The sequence below is a fragment of the Carassius gibelio genome, chromosome A4, assembly GCF_023724105.1.
Source record: "Carassius gibelio isolate Cgi1373 ecotype wild population from Czech Republic chromosome A4, carGib1.2-hapl.c, whole genome shotgun sequence".
Classification (NCBI taxonomy): domain Eukaryota; kingdom Metazoa; phylum Chordata; class Actinopteri; order Cypriniformes; family Cyprinidae; genus Carassius; species Carassius gibelio.
Window position 1 is genome coordinate 24326161 of NC_068374.1, and position 16979 is coordinate 24343139.

At 35.5% G+C, this 16979-nt stretch overlaps 1 protein-coding gene across 4 annotated transcripts in view; it reads left to right on the forward strand.

The window, feature by feature from the left end:
- The first annotated feature begins 255 nt into the window (after window positions 1–255).
- Window positions 256–16979, forward strand: part of cacna2d1a (calcium channel, voltage-dependent, alpha 2/delta subunit 1a) — a 72339-nt gene continuing 55615 nt past the window's right edge. For all 4 annotated transcript variants that reach the window (XM_052577476.1, XM_052577480.1, XM_052577478.1 and 1 more), the window contains exon 1: window positions 256–648. In XM_052577476.1, the coding sequence (XP_052433436.1) occupies window positions 542–648 (107 nt within the window). In that variant the 5' untranslated portion in view covers window positions 256–541. The remainder of the gene's footprint in view (window positions 649–16979) is intronic.

Here is a 16979-nt window from a genome sequence, read left to right on the forward strand (position 1 = left end):
ATGTCTATCTATCTATCTATCTATCTATCTATCTATCTATCTATCTATCTATCTATCTATCTATCTATCTATCTATCTATCTATCTATCTATCTATCTATCTATCTATCTATCTATCTATCTGATGAAACTCTATAACTTTCTTGTCATTCAAAGATATGAGTTCTGATGCCTGGCAGGGCGCATCAGCTGTGCGGCGCGCGCTCCTTGTATGGAGCGACACGCGTGATGATGATCGCGCGCAGATGGGTGGGGGGGCGTGTGGAAACTGATCCGCCACAGCGCGCACAGTCTAAAACAGACTCGTTAACGTACTGGAAAACCGGAGAGACACGGAGACGCCCCACACCGGACTCCCCCTGCCAGTCTCCACATCTCTGGAGAAACATCTGAACTAATTCAACAGGGCAAAGGCAGAAGTAGCTGGAGGGACCAAAAGCATCTGTGATTTGTTTGTGGAAGTAGCGGCGCTCATGGCGGAAGCTCGGCTGCTCTAAGAGGGTCACTTCAGTGGATTTTAGTGGGAGAAACTCGTCTGTTGGATGTCAGTCAGAAGAATAATGGATGCGCTCAGATTGTCCGCTGCTCTTCTTCTACTTCTGTCTTTATTCAGCCATGGAAGTGCTATACAGTTTCCCGACTCCCATCTGTAAGTAGACAGAACAAAACTTATTATTGTTATGATTCCTGGGTTGTTGCACTTCTTGCTGTCAAAAATGATTGTTGACGATAATTTTAAAAGTTTTTGTATTCCAAGAGCGGAAGATAGAGAAGTTTAAGGACGCGTTTACACAGGGGGCGTTTCGCGTTCCGTGTGCGCTATTTTTGATACAGTTGCTGGTATAATGTAGATACACATGCGTCAGACGGAAATATTTGGCCGGAGCGTCGCGTTTCCGCGGCGGCGTGTTCAGTTAAAGGGATAGTTCATAAAATAAATAAATAAGTAACAAATCTGTGAAATGTAGTCATTATGCATGTCGTTCGGTATTTTCATTATGGGACAAAAACATAGATTTTGTAGAATATCTTTACCATAGAGTGACACTGAATGGTGACTGAAGATTTCAAGCCTCAAAATAGAACACAAAATGCCCATAGAAGTAGCATGAAAGTGGTTCATATGATTCGTTTACTACATTTCAAGGAGAAAATGTGTGATGAACATATGTCATTTTATTTGTTTCTTTTATGGAAACTCTTTCTTTTGGCATGTTCCGTGACATCCTATTACTGAATGAATTCACTTCAACTCACCAAAATAAAATATTCTTGATAATGCATTTTTATTAAAAACTTTTTATTTTAAAATATAATAGTATTATCACACTTTATTATTTTGTTCATTATTTTATTATGTGAATGCTATGAGCAGTCTGAGCACCAAACCAAACCTCCAGGTGCTGAAAAACTTATAATTATATATATATTTATAAGAGACTTGTAATTTGCACTTATACATTGCTGCTCTTTTGTTAGTTTTGACTGCTTTTATTGTACTCATTTGTAAGTCTCTTTTTTTTATTTATTTTTCTGCCTGGACTGGATCACCAGAAAAATGCCATGAAACATATAAATGGGATATTTTGATAAATATCTCTGTGTCCATAAGATGGAAGTCAAAGTTTTTTTTTTTTTTTTTTTTTTTGAAGAACTGCATAAGGTAGACAGTCATAGTTTAAAAAGGCATGAGGGTAATAAAGTGATGGCAGAAATTATGAGCTGTCCCTTTAAATCTTTAATTTAAAGTATAAACTATAAACCTTAAGTGTAGTCTCTTAACAAATGAATTTAAAAAAAAATGTTGTGTGTCTTCTAACACCAGCAAGGCTGCTAGTACCAGACAAGCCAGCCCTCTACATTGCGAGTAAATCACTTGCATGCAACTAAATCTTCACTCTGGGCGACTAAATTATTTCTAATATTAGCCAAAGGCTATTTAATTCTCTGATTTTACTCGTCAGTGTGTGAGTTGGATGCTAAGTCTAAGTTTAGCACAGATATAGTTTCACTCGCCGAACTCTGACTGAGTGCATCAGAGTTTCTCTCTCCATCAAGCGATCTGTGCTATTTTACAGTTCATCTGAATGGATGTGCAATGCTCTAGTATTTAACATAAACTGTATAAAAACATGGACATAGTGTCGTGACATCACGCAGTAGATTTCGGAAGAGTGTTTTTGAAGCTCAAAGTGGGCGAAATGGGCAGTCACCATCTTGGCAGCGCATCACCTCGTGTCACTCCAGGATAATCGAAAATGGGCAAAGAGGCGGGAGCTGATTGCTGAAACCACACCCACCTAGCTTGACCGTGGTGACAGCAAACAGCAATCCACCTGTCACTCAAGTAACCACGCCCTTAATTATGCAGAACTTTAATATAATTTAAATGGACGAGTTATATAAAAAAAAATCATCCCCCTCACAGTTGTATGAAGGGCAAAATTAGCTATATAGACCAAAACCACTTTTTTTCTGCTGTAAAGTTGGATATTTTAACATGGAGAGCCTGGGACTGATTCCCTTTTGGAGCCAGCCTCTAGTGGCCATTCGATGAATTGCAGTTTTAGCCACTTCTTTGTTGGTTTCACAAGAGAGACCAGAAGGTTGCCGCTCAGTATTTAACGTACCGTAAACTCTAGTGTGAAGGCGCACAACTCGCCGTCGCTGTGTTTCACACACGCAGAGAGAGAGAGAGAGAGAGATAGAGAGAATTGACACATTACATATAAACAATATTCTTTGTTGTATTTTCCTGTCAAAATACCTGTGTTCCTTTGGAATTATTCAGCTTCTAAGAACTGCCGTTTTTTTTTTTTTTAAGTAGGCGGAACTAATGCGCAAGCAGCAATATCATTGGCTGGTGCTCACCTAATATCATCCGTTTTGATTTCAGCAAATCAGTTTGAGGGAACGCACATAACCTGCATTTTACATTGTTCTTATTAGTAAAATTCGAATCATTATTATCTTATCAGTATTTTTGTTGGTATTTGCAATTTTTTTTTTTTTTAACAGAAACACTGAATGACAAAAAAACACCACCTCCAGTCCGAAGTTCAGTTAAAATGACTAATATGCATTCATACATGGTTTTCAAGTTTAAATTCTAATTTCTAAGTTCTATCATTAAATAATATTGATTATCATATTATAATGCTTGACTGACTGATGTTAAGAGTGTAATTTCAGATATAAAAAACGTGTCATTTTACAAACATGTATGTATATATATATATATATATATATATATATATATATATATATATATATATATATATTAGTGCTGTCAAAATTAGCGCGTTAACGCATTCGATTAATTTGAAATATTTAACGCGTTAAAAAAAAATAACGCAATTAACGCGGTTGCAGTTTTTTTTTATTTCCAGTTGTGGCCTATGTGTGTTCAACGTGCAAAGAAATATGGATAAGACCAAGGAAGGACTTTTAGACGGAAAGTTTCAGTATAAAACTCTGCCGGATTACTCTTCAGTATGTCACAAGAAACATTACTCTTCATTCAGTCTGCCACAAGAAACAGCAACATTAAAATCATGAACTCAAATGTCATTGTTTAAAAAAAAAAAAAACAATGACTGTAACAGTGCGTAAATCAGACCTTTCTGTAACGCTAACGTTAATAAGCTTAAACGAAAATAACGAAATAATTGTGTAGCGGAGTATTTTTTGTACACAGTGCCGCGAACTGTCAATCACTCCTGTACGCGTGCATCACTGTCCTCCTCGCAGCTGCAGCAACTTGCGCTCTCTTCATCAAGCTTTAAAACAAAAAGGGGACAAAAAGATCATATTGTCTTTGTGCATAGGCTATAGATTAATTAGATAAATGAATATCTAAATTTGTGCCTTGCCATCTACGGTATTTTTTTAGAACTTAGAAAAAAGATGCTGCAGCCAATGAACAGCCAGCGGGGGCTGCAGGACGACTCAACCTCCGCAGACAGTTTTTAATGTTTATCAGACAATAAATACTCAAGATTTTGCTTTAGTATAACTCACAACAAGTTTCACACACCTTCTCCGGCCACGTTGAGTTGTTGACACTTAACAGTGGGAAAAGCGACACATGCGCTATTCACTTGTATAACTTAAGGGTGAATGGGTAATGTAGTTTCTGCTCTGGGTGGGATGAATTAGGAAGCTTGCATTGTGAAGGGCGCTCTGAAAATCGGCAGTGCAGGTAAAAGATTAAAACGTCTATTAAAACAGATGTCCAAATGAGCGTACCGGTACGCTACAAGCACGTTCTGGGCGCACGGAGAGGTGGCGGTACGCTCAAGAGCTATATTTGGAAGTGGCGGGACCAGTGTGTACAGGCCCACTTAAAGCACTGGCAATGACTATACTTTGGAATTTTTTTGCAGTCCACTTAGAAATCAACATAGAAATCATTTTTGTTTTTTATTGGCATTGATCGTTTTGAAATTCAAATGGTACTTACATGCCTGTGTTTTTATTTCTGTAATAAATATGGCTTTCAAGCCACCAGTTTATTTGGAGGATATTGATGGTTTATTGCAGGTATGTTGTTTACATGAGAAAATCTGTGTTACAAGTTAAACAAAAATTCCAATAAACAATCATATTTTGAATTTAAATAGTTTCTTTGTCTTGAGTTTACATTAATTATTTACATTTTACATTTACATATCCAAAAAGTTTCCGTCTTTTAATTGCGATTAATCGCGATTAATCGCGATTAATTTTAAAAAATTGTGCGATTAATTAGTTAATTTTTTTTAATCGATTGACAGCACTAATATATATATATATATATATATTATCAGTCTGGTGAGTAAACTAAAAAATGTACTAGCCAATGGCGATTCAATTGCCAATGTGTCCATAGAGGTTTCCAAGTGGTTTTAAAACCTGATGTGCCACCTGTGTCCTGCGAGTTATTTATAGTTGAGTAGAGCCAATCACCTGTTTATTTTATTTTAAATGCAAGCACGTGAAACCTTGCCTTTTTTACTGTATAATGACCATAAGATTACCTTTAGATGCTGTACTTGTCCGCTCTCTTACGAGTGTATGAGTTGCTCAAAGGCCATGCTTTCCGTCCCGTGCCCTCATTTGCTGGTATTACAGTTGTTGGGATTTAGAGTGTTTCACAACATCTTCAAACTGATATAATCCCTCTCTATGACAGATCGGACACAAGAACAGCTCAAGGCGTAGAAGCACTCATCTGTCAAATGCATGCAATCAGATTGCACTTTTTGCTTGAAAGATTGTTTGGGGTTGAGACAGAATTCGGTAATATGCATATCACAGTCTCATGTCCTTAGGCCTGTGTCTGATCTGTGTTGTGAGCATGTATGTATATGTGTACGTGTAACTAACAAGTTAAAGTTGACATAAAATCAAAATCCAGTTTATTTACTTACCCAATGCATGTTCCTGGTCTCATTAAGAATGATTTGGTGGTTTATGCTGTTCTAAATTGACAAAATAGTCATCTTCATAGTCTTTTGTCAAAATTTAGTAACTTGTTTTCTTTCTAAAATGACTTTCCTTTTCAGCTGACATCACAAATTCTGGTGCATTTTATCATATTTCACTAAGAAATGTCACATTAGTAATATCTTTTTCTGTACTGTGGTTCCCCTTCCCTTCTTTCTTGTCATTCTGAGCCCCTTTTCCTCCTGATCTGCGAGTCTGCCTTTGTTTGCACAAACCCTAACCTCCTAGAGCCAGAGCCTGTCTGCTTCAGATCCCAGTCTTTTTTAGCTGAGAACTTAAAAAATAAAGTTAACAGTTTGCATGTTTTGAACTGAAGCACCATCATTTACAGTACCGTTCCAACATTTGAGGTCGGTAAGTTTTTGAAAGTAGTCTTTTATGCTTATTAAGGATGCATTTATTTGATCAAAATATTTAAAAAACTACACTGTTGCAAAATATTATAATTTAAAATAACTGTTTTATATTTGTATATATTTTCAAATGCGTTTTTTCCCCCTCTGATAGCAAAGCTGAATATTCATTAGCCATATCTCCAGTCTTCAGTGTCACATGATCCTTCAGAAATAATTCTAATGCTGACGTTTTGGTAAAGATATGCTTCTTATTATTGTCCGTGTAAAAAAGGGGAAAAAAAGTGCATCTTATTGTTTTTGTGGAAAATTCGATTTTTTTCAAGATTCTTAAATGAGTAGAAATTTCAAAATCATTTTTAATAGTCTTTTGCAACACTGTCTTTGCTAACACTTTTGATCAATTTAATGCATCCTTGCCAAAGAAAAATAATAATAATGAAACCAAATGTTCAAACTGTGGTGTACATGGACAGCAAAATGATTATTAAAACTGATAATTTTGAGTAGAGGACTAAGTCTAAAAGTGATACAAATGGACACAATAACATTTAAATAGTGCATGCTGGGAAGAAGATGTTTGGGACTGTACAAAACCATTTTGGAGCTTTTGATCTGGAGCCTCATGTTTCAGGTTTCTGTGCCTCTGGGATGATAGTACTGGATCAGTTAGCCTCTCTTCATCTTTGAATCGCTCTTCTACAACATTTACGTCAGAGTTCTCGCCATGTTGCACTTTGACTACAAGCATAATCAAATTTCATGCTTAAGCAGTTCGATACGTGGGCCTTTCCTGTTTCTAGCCTTATTCACGGAGTGAAGATTCAGAATGAGCATTATTTGCCCTTTGGAAATCAGCTCGCACACAGTATTTGTGGCGTGGGTTTAACTCTGAACTACGGCTCCAGAGTTTTAGGTCTTTACAGAAAGAAAGGTTTTGCTAATACACTACATGTTTGTGCTGTGCTTATGTGTTTGGTGGCAGTTTTTTAACTCCTTAGTTCAGCAGGGAGCCTTTTTGTAGCTATTTGCTGAGTCCTTTGAAAACAGATGGGAGCTATTTTTGTCACTCAAACACTCAGGCAAAGTTAAAGCTCAGTCAGATTCAGGGTGAACGGCAGAGGACCAGAATCTCTCCCTGTGTCTTCTCAATTAATATTCTTGTGCAAACTGCATAGGGGCCGGCATTTTACTGCTTTTTGAAGTGTATTCTTCCTTTCCACACAAATAGATTTACCTAGATATCTCAATGAAAACATTCCACTGTTCTCTTCCATTTCATTCATTTATATAAAGCTAATTATGAATGACTAACCCATTTTTGGGGAGGAAATTATATTTGTATTTATTTAATTAAAATACACTTGATCTCAGTCATATCTGACGGAAAGTTTTTAGGGAAGCTGGGAAATTGTTCCTCTTCCCCTGCTCCTCTGACCTGTGGCCTTCCACAAGGCTCTATTTTGGCTCCCTCTCTATTCTCTCTGTACATGGTGCCTCTGGGCTCTATTCTACGAAAACATGGTGTGTCTTTTAATTTTTTACGCAGATGACCCTCAAATATCCAATGTGATCACTTCTCTTCTCCAATGTTTAGAGGAGGTTAAATTATGGCTAGCCCAAACGAGGACAAGACCGAGGTAATTGTTTTCAGTCCAAATGAGAACTCTCAGTGTATAAGCCCTGAGCTAGAAAGTTTATCCAATTTTAGATCCTCATGGCTGCAGAACCTAGGTATTATTATTGACCAGCATTTAAAATCTGATAGACATGTGTCCTCTGTTATTGGATCCAGTTTAGTTTATTGTCTAAAATAAAAAAATGTCTCACTCCAAAAACTCTAGAAATGGCTGTTCATGCGTTTGTTACAATGCGTCTAGATTACTGCAATTCTTTATATTGCGGTCTATCTAAATCTCAAATTGCTTGACTTCAGCTTGTTCAAAATGCTGACAGACTTCTTTTAAAGCGTCGTAAGCATGAACACATTACTCCAATTCTTAGAATAGAATTAAAATTCTCCTCTTAAATTTTTAAATGGGTGGTTAAAATTTTTTCTCTGGTCTATTTTCAGTGTATGTGTAATATTCTTGCTGTTCTGTAAAACACTTTGGTCAGTCTGGGGGCTGTTGTAAATGCACTATACAAATAAAACTGAAATTGAATTGAAATTATATTTATATATGTATAATTTTTTTGCAATATGGTATTTATTTATTCACTATGTCAATAGATATTAATTAAATATGATATAATGATGGATCTCATGATTTCTATATTTAATGAAGCTGTAAAAAACATTTATTTATTTATTTTGTCTGTCAATAGATATGGATTAAATATAAAATTATGATTGATCTCATGATTTCTGAATTCTTGTAATGAAGCCATAAAATCTCATTCATTCATTTTTATTTTTATTTTTACTTATCATGATTTCGAAATTGAATGAAACTGTAATTGTGTGTAAAATCAAATTTGATAAAAAAATAAAGAAACACTATTTATTTATTTTTTCTTAAGGATGCTAAAGGGAGTTTCAGAAAGATTTAGACCGGTTTAGACAAACTTGTCCCCAGAGTACAGCTAAAGTAAACCCACACAGCGGCAGTCTTCCTGTTCCCATGCCCACATATATTATGCTGAGTCTAATTTTGTTTTCATGGTCATTTGACTCTCATAAATTGTATTATTTCATAGGATTTTAGTAGTACCACAAAATGTTGAATCTATTAAATAATGCTTAAAGTTTACAACTCTTTCTTTAAAACATTAAGTTCTTTTTTCAGCTCTGAAACATCAGGCCACTTGGAGGACTTTTCCCCCTATCTTCCAATCTTCTTTAGTCTAACTGGAGACTTTGTGAATTGTTTACAGCTGGGGCAAATGTCAGCCACATTCTGTGGAAGTAGCACATCTGCTTTCCACCCGTAGTATTATAATGAATGTACAGTGCAGAACTCCACAGTTGAAGAATACAGTACAGTAAGTGTGCTGCTGTTTCTAAGAGTGTTAATGGAAACTTGTCTGTGGGCTCATATCCCAGAATCCTTCGTCATGTGTGCTAAAGAGGGAATCCATTATATTCAAAATAACTGATCAATGGTTTATTCAGCTTTTCCAGTGTCTGGCTTTTAAAACAGGCAGTAAGATTGTGTATTGATTTCCTACTGCTCACAATTACCCCATGATTTACTCACCTTCAAGCCATTCTAGGTGTATATGCCTTTCATCTTTCAGATGAATAAAATTGGAGTAATATTCAACAATGTCCTGGCTCTTCCAAGCTGTATAATGGCAGTAAATGGGTGATATTCAGTAGTCCAATGGAAGTCCAATAAACTGCATCCATCCATCATAAAAAGTGCTCATCACAGCTCCAGGGTTTATAAAGGCCTTCTGAAGCGAATCTATGCATTTTTGTAAAAAAAATAAATAAATTATGTTAAAAACTTTATAAGCCATAATCTGTAATTTCCACTTAATGTCATACACATTCACGAGAGGATGGCATTTCAGCAGATAACATTGGTGAAACTCAGTGGTTCCCAAACTTTTTCAACTCGCGGCCCACACAGCCAAACACATATGTTTGTGCGGCCCCCTGCAAAAATTTTTACTGACCCCGCTATAGTTGGGTCAATAACTTAGCAATCAGAAGCTAGATTGTTAACTGTCTCTATTGAATAAACTAGGGTTATGCGATATGAAAAAAAAAAAACCTATCGCGATTTTTTTGATCAATTTCGAGATTTCGATTTTAATCACAATTTTGACACACACGGATATGCTTTACAGTCATAAATGCATTCAGGATGATATAGCACTTCAGCTTCTACTCAAGTCACTTTTTTGATAGAGCACTTGTACTTTTACTCAAGTATGGGTATCTAGTACTTTGTACATCTCTGTTTATCAAAAAGTTGTGAGGTCTCTAGAATAGACATAAGATAAAATAATCACTACAGTAAACGTGTAACAAAATATTTAGACATAGCTTTTTTTTCTATTTTGCCATGCATTGTTCATAGAGCTCATTAATTGTAGCGGCATTGAAATAGATTTGTTATACATTATACAGGTTCACACATACATCGCAGTGCTTATACAGTATGTGTACGCGGTTCAGAAGCAGCAGCGAGAGTGCGTTATTGTAATGAGCACATTAAAATAATGCGCAAGCGCGAGTCTCTCCGCTCCAATGCAGATTTCCAAAACGAGACGTGCTTGCTCAAATACATGCTGCTCTCGCCCGGAGAGAATGTGCGCACTTAAAACGTGTCTCCTCTCCATTAAACTGCCTCCTGTGCACTCACAACTCTCTCTATGCTCATGTGCTAGATATTATTTTCGCATGTTTTTATTTCTAGCCTTTTACCGCATGCAGTGTTAACGCTCTGATCCGTTAACATGGGCTCGGAAAAAAGGCGCATCACAGACAGTGTGTGTGAACCTGGAGTTACGTAGACATTTGCCAAGTCTGTTCTGTTCTCGCACTAGGTGCATTGCATTCTGATTGGATCACCGGATAGCATACTGCGGGTGGTCATGGCTGCCGAAAATCGTGATATAAAGCCATTTAGAAATCACGCATGCTCAAATTGTGACTTTATGACGATTTCTATATATATATGAACTGGCAATGAACAGAAAATATCCTGGAAAAACCAGATCCAGGCAGAACTCGGCAGTACGTACATGAAATGATGTTATTATTTTATGACTTAGACATTTTTAAATATATTAACCATATTATTATTTATTTTAATAGTAATAGGCGGCTCACCTGCAATACCACCGCGACCCACTTGGGGCCCACAGGTCGTAAACCACTGGAGTAACATAAGCTCCGGTGAGAATATTCTTGTGTCCGTCAACTTTCACCAGAGATTACGCTATGGCTATGTCCTACTGGAATGCTACTCTCTCATGAACGTGCATACGGCAGTCAGTAGAAACTAGAGATTAAGGTTTATGAAGTTTTAAATATGGATATTTTTCTTACAAAGATGCATCATGTGGAGCACTTTTTAAGATGGATGGATGCAGTTTATTGGACTTCTGTTGGACTAATGATGATTAATACCCATTCACTACCATTATAAAGCTTGGAAGAGCCAGGACTTTTTACATATAACTCCGACTGGATTCATCTGAAAGAAGAAAGTCATATGCACCTAGAAAGCCTTGAGGGTTAGTAAATCATGGGGTAATTGTCATTTTTGGGTGAACTGTCCCTTTGAAATCAAATATTACAGTGAATACTTTTACGTTGTTGCAAAAAAGTTTCTTAAAATAATTAGAAATGTTTCTTGAGCATGAAATCAACATATTAGAATGATTCGTGAAGGATCATTTGACACTGAAAACTACAGTAATGCCATTACAGGAATAAATCACATTTAAAAATATATTAAAATATAAAACAGTTATTTCAAATTATATTTCATTATATTACTGTTCTACAGCATTTTACTACAACTGTTCTTACAGCATTTATCAAAAATTAAAATGTTATATATAATGTTAAAGCAATTTTACTACAAATACCATGGTTAGACTACGGCTAGTGTAGCAAAAGGTTTTATTTGTAGTAAAACCATGGTTAATTTTCGTTAGGAAGGTGGACAGGTTGATATCAATTTGACATTTCCTCTCACAGGCCAATTTCACTATTTATGACACTGACGCAGGAGAAGCTGAACAAAGTCCATTATGAAGAGTGAAGGAGAGATGTGTGTGTCAGTTAAGCAATTGGAGGTACACAGTGGTTGAAGAGAAAACAAGTATATTTAGGATGAAAATAGCTCAAGAAATTAAAGTTGAAAGGAAATAAAATGAAAAAGATGACCTGAAATCGTTGAATTCCCGAAAAGCATTTTTGGGCTTTCAGGTTGATTTAATGTGTTATTGAATGAGGAGTAAAAGTATGTGTCAATGTGTGTTGCCATGGAGACTGTTTAGGGTTGTGGTTAAGTTTAGTTAAGGTTAGAATACGATATGTTAACATAGCATTGGTGAACCTGAGATACTCTTGGCTCAACAGACATGTGCATCTGGATGTCTGTTTCTAAGACATGTGCTATAGTGAGACAGACAGATGTCCTTACCATGAGTGAAGGAAGGAGAAAAAGAGGGACAGAAAGGAGGAGAGATATATTTGTGGAGACAGCCTCGGTTGCCAGAGGAGATTACTAATGTGTAAAGAAACCCTACACTCTCCTTGATGGACTCACTCACTCACGCACATACACAATCTCACCCCGCTGTGGTAGAATGCACAAAGGGCATATTTACATTCGGCCTCGCATTTTGCAATTCCTTCTGACATAAATCAGTTTTAATCCGTAATTTCAATATCTGCACCTAAGGGAAGCTCATATTTTACAAGCTCAAGAAACACAGGCATAAACAAAAAATATTACATCCACAATATATATGTTATTGTAGTTGCATTCATTCCTTCCTAGGAATATAACGATTCACTCAACTCATGATTTTCGTAGTTTAATTTTTTTTTAACAAAATGAGATTTAAGACAAATTATGAATTAAATGTGTCCTTTTATTATTGCGTGGACAAAATTTTGCACGTTTCTCAGTGCAATTGAAATAATACTATAATAATATACTAATATAATACTTGCATATCCTTGCTCTTTTGTTGGTTTTGATTGCTTCTATTTTCCTCATTTGTAAGTCGCTTTAGATAAAAGCATCTGCTACATGACAAAATTTAAATAAAGTCCCAAATAAAATAAATAACACAAATAAAATTAATCTCTTCATGTAAACAAAACAAGGCTTTGTCTGTGCTCTTTCCATTTAAAATTAGAAGCAACCACTGCATTTTAAGCATGATCCAAACAAAGATGCTGCATACATGCAACATGAGCATCTAATTTTTAAACAAAATTAGATTGCATAATTTTAGAAATTAAGTAAAAACAGAATAGTTTGACCAGTTTTGGGAAACTATACAAAAAAAAATATCTCTGCATGAAACTGAGCTCAACGAGATGCAGATTCACTCTCTGCCAGCAGGTGGCGCTTAAAGCGTTTCCTTGGTTTCCGCTGTAAACAAAGCAGTTCTGCACTTACTGTATGAGCTTTAAGTAAGGGATAATGTACACCTAGCCAGTTGTTATCTCAGAATAAAGCCTGACAGGGTGATAAGGACCCTAGTTATTACACGGCTACTTGCCACTTAAGTAAATAATTAGACACAAAATATCGATTTGAGTTGAAATATTTGAACGCAAAGCTTCTGTGAACACAGCAGTTGCAAGCAAGCAGCAAGTTCAAACTAGACGGACATTAAAGGGAAACCACTTGTTACACAACATTTCACCACATACTGTAAATAATTAAGGCAATAAAAGATTTAAGATACAAATATTTTAAAATCTTACCAGTTTGTTAGTTATCTTATAATCAATTGCAGCGTACAAAACAGTTAATTGTTACATCCCTATTCCTTCCCCTTTCCACAAAGTCTGACCTTGAAGGGATTGTTCATCCAAAAATGAAACTGATGTCATTAATTACTCGTAAAAAAAAAAATCTTCAAAACACATTGAATTTTTTATGAAACCAAAGAGATTTCTGTCCTCCCAGTAAAAATCAATTCCACTTAAACTTTTAAGCTTCAAAAAGTTCAAAAATGCATTATGAGCTGGGGGTGTAAATGTTTAGAAAAGGATAACGATGATGATGATGTGTTTCTTGTTTCATTTAAATATCATACTTTTTTTTTCATTTAGTACTGCCCTTCAGAATGTACAGGAGATATGTACAGTACATGTTTCCAAGAAGACACACACACACGGAAGTTAGATGTGTTCAATGAATATATGAAAGAGTATAATTGTTTGTGTGGTGTTAGCCAATGTTCGCAAAGACTTGGGTTCACATACTTTTTCTTGGCACTATATCTCTTGGTGTGCATAATTAGTGCCTGAAAGGACAGCAATGCGGGCTGGCTCCATTTCAACAGTTTCTAATAATACAGTCGGTATTAAGAGAACATCCCTGGTCATTCACAATGTCACTGTGACTTTGTCTGGCCCCAGCCCCTCCCACCTTGGCACAGCGGTACCGAGAGCCACGTAAGTCATGCTGATGGTACTGTGCTGAATATAGCAGGCCAACCGAATTTAGGTTGCAGGTGGGTCACCGCGACAGCCCCACTAAACATTCTCCAGTGTTCTTTCATCTTGGGTGTCATCGCTGGTTAACAGAGCATGCGAATGCAACACACTTGGTTACCTCAGATCAATGTGAGTTCCTAAGAACATGCATTTTGCACAGTCCTATAATAGTCCATCTCAAATCAGTTGCTGGTAAAGAATGAGTTAATATTTCAAAATCGGAATTTGCATGATACTGAGTGCAAGATTGCAGTAGAACAGGTGTTTCCAAACTGGGGTACAGCAACTGCCAAGGGATCCCACGGGATCTGTTGAAAAGTTTGTGTGTGTGTGTGTGTGTGTGTGTGTGTGTGTGTATGTATGTATGTATGTATGTATATTCTAATTTTGATATTACTGTTTCATTAATTAATTTTCATCAATTACAATTATTTTATATCTAATTCATGTCTGTTGATTCACAAAGTTTAATAAATAAATACCTAAATATGTAAATAAATAACAATTAATTATGTATGGAATTTGTACAGAATATGTATGTATATATATATATATATATATATATATATATATATATATATATATATATATATATATATATATATATATATATATATATGTATATATATATGTGTGTGTGTGTGTGTGTGTGACAAATTATAAAAAAAATATTACATTTGTTAGTTTCTCTAAATTCAGAAATCATTAGATTATTCAGTTGAGTTAATAATAAAGTAAATCAATAATAGATCAATTAAAATTAATTTACAATTTACTGAATTTGATATTACTTTCAACGAAATCAGAAACATTAATCACATTTTTTTTTATAATTTATATTGACATTCATGGTTTGTTAAATATAAAGCTAATAAATTAATATAAATTAAAATAAAACTAATTTGTTGAAATGTATTGAATTTGATAGTATTTTTTCAATAAACTAAATCCAGAAATCTTGAGATTAATAACAATTATTTAATATTTAATTTATATGGTCAGCCATTTTTTAAGTTTCTCTTCAGGTTTACATAGGCTTAATATTTTCCAGATAATATTTTGAATGTAATATTTTTATTTTTCACTGTATAAATGCGTCTTTATAATGTCACTTAATCCAAGATGCAGATATAATACAAATCTTTAATGAACTCAATTTGACAGTAAAGTATAATGTCTACTGATCATTGTCTCTATGTGATCTCACCAGAGACAACAGAGTACTTGTAGTCATCTGCCTTGGTTTTACTTTTTTATTTACAAATTTCACCCTCTGAAAGAACAAGATAGATTGAGAGTGAGACTGGCAGAAATGAAGCTGAGAAATTACTAAACAGATGAAGTGAGAGAGACAGCAGAGGAAGGTGGCTTGTTTATTTCTGCTTTCTTGTGTCAGATGTGATACTAGTTTTCCCCCAGAGATATAATTAAATCCCACCCCATTCTTCTGTGCTGTACTTACATTCTGCCTGTATTAATTATACAACTGAATGACATTTGATCGAAGGGTCAAATAAATCCTTAATGGTCACTTATACTTATGGCCTGATGAAAATATGGATTTTATTTGGTTCTATGAACTATGCAGTATGTTGCAGCGTATATTGCATGCCCATTTTTGCATCCATGGCTGTCTGAGAGTTCTGAAAGCCTAAATCTGACGTGCTATAGACGGTTTCAACGGCATCAACATAAACAAACGTTAATGCGCGTGAGCGCTTTTGTGGACCTAACTTAACTTCCGGTAGACTCCAAATAGAATCAATAACAACAGTCAAGTACCTCTAGAGTAGATATTTTTTGATAACAAACAAAATATGTTTGCTGCGTGGATCAGGCGGACTTAATGAAAATGCAATTCATTCTTTGCCAGCAGGAGATGTTTTAAAGCATAGACATAGCGAGAAATAGAGGTTTCCCCACAGCTGTAAAGGAAGCAGAGCTGGTACGCTCATACGCTGCTATCAGGCATATAACATGCAAGTCTTCCTTCAGAAATACAGTGATATAAAAACACCTGTGCCTTGTTTTGATATTTAAACATAAATGTAAGGAATTATTATTATTATTAAACGTGCAGTACGTTACGTAATGTTACGTTACTCGTGTTTATTTAACGAAGCCTTTTTGAAAATCGATCAGTTTTAAAATTGTGGCGAGTCTCCAAAAATTAATAAATGTATGGGAAACACATCCCGCAGCACAACCACCTGAGCCCAACCTCAGTCTACTCATCACCTTGGCTTTAACTGTGTTTGTAGAAGGCACCGCAGCCAGACCAATATAACACAGACCGGAAGTTAACTTAGGTCCAGGCGCGTGCGCCCGATGAAACCGTCTATAGTCTGAATTGAGTTCAGTTTTAGTCACTGACATACTGTACACACATGTTGCTTGTTGTCAGCTGTTTCTGGTGTTTTCACCTGGATCCCAGGAGCATCCGTTTGTAGGTGTGAAAGACTGTATAGAAACATGTTTGTTTGGTATGGACTGTTTTGACACCTGTAGATCCTCTGAATATGTGAATATTCACGCATCTGATTTAATGAGCTCAGGTGTGGCTATACTCTCAAAGGAAGAGCACCAAATCAAAGTGAACCCCCCCCCCCCCCCCCAAAGTAAAACTTATACATTTAGTATGTTGAAGATGTTAGTAAAATGCAGTACTAATTATTGGATATTAATAATATGTTACAAAATAGTAAGATGTCAAAACAGTATTAAGAATCAAGTGTATGTAAACTTTTAAACTGGGTCATTTTTATAAATTCAATTGTTATTTCCTCTTGTGGACTCGAATATGTAAATGTCTTTCATGTGAAATTCAGGTCAGTACTAAACATATTAAACTACTCTTATTTTGGTAAAAATGAACATTTTGCAGTGTGTTACTGTGATAAGTTGCAACTTTTGCAGTAAGTTTGTGAAATGTTATTCTTGCTAGATATTCCACGGTCAACGGTAATAATTGTTACTGGAAAGTGGAAGCAT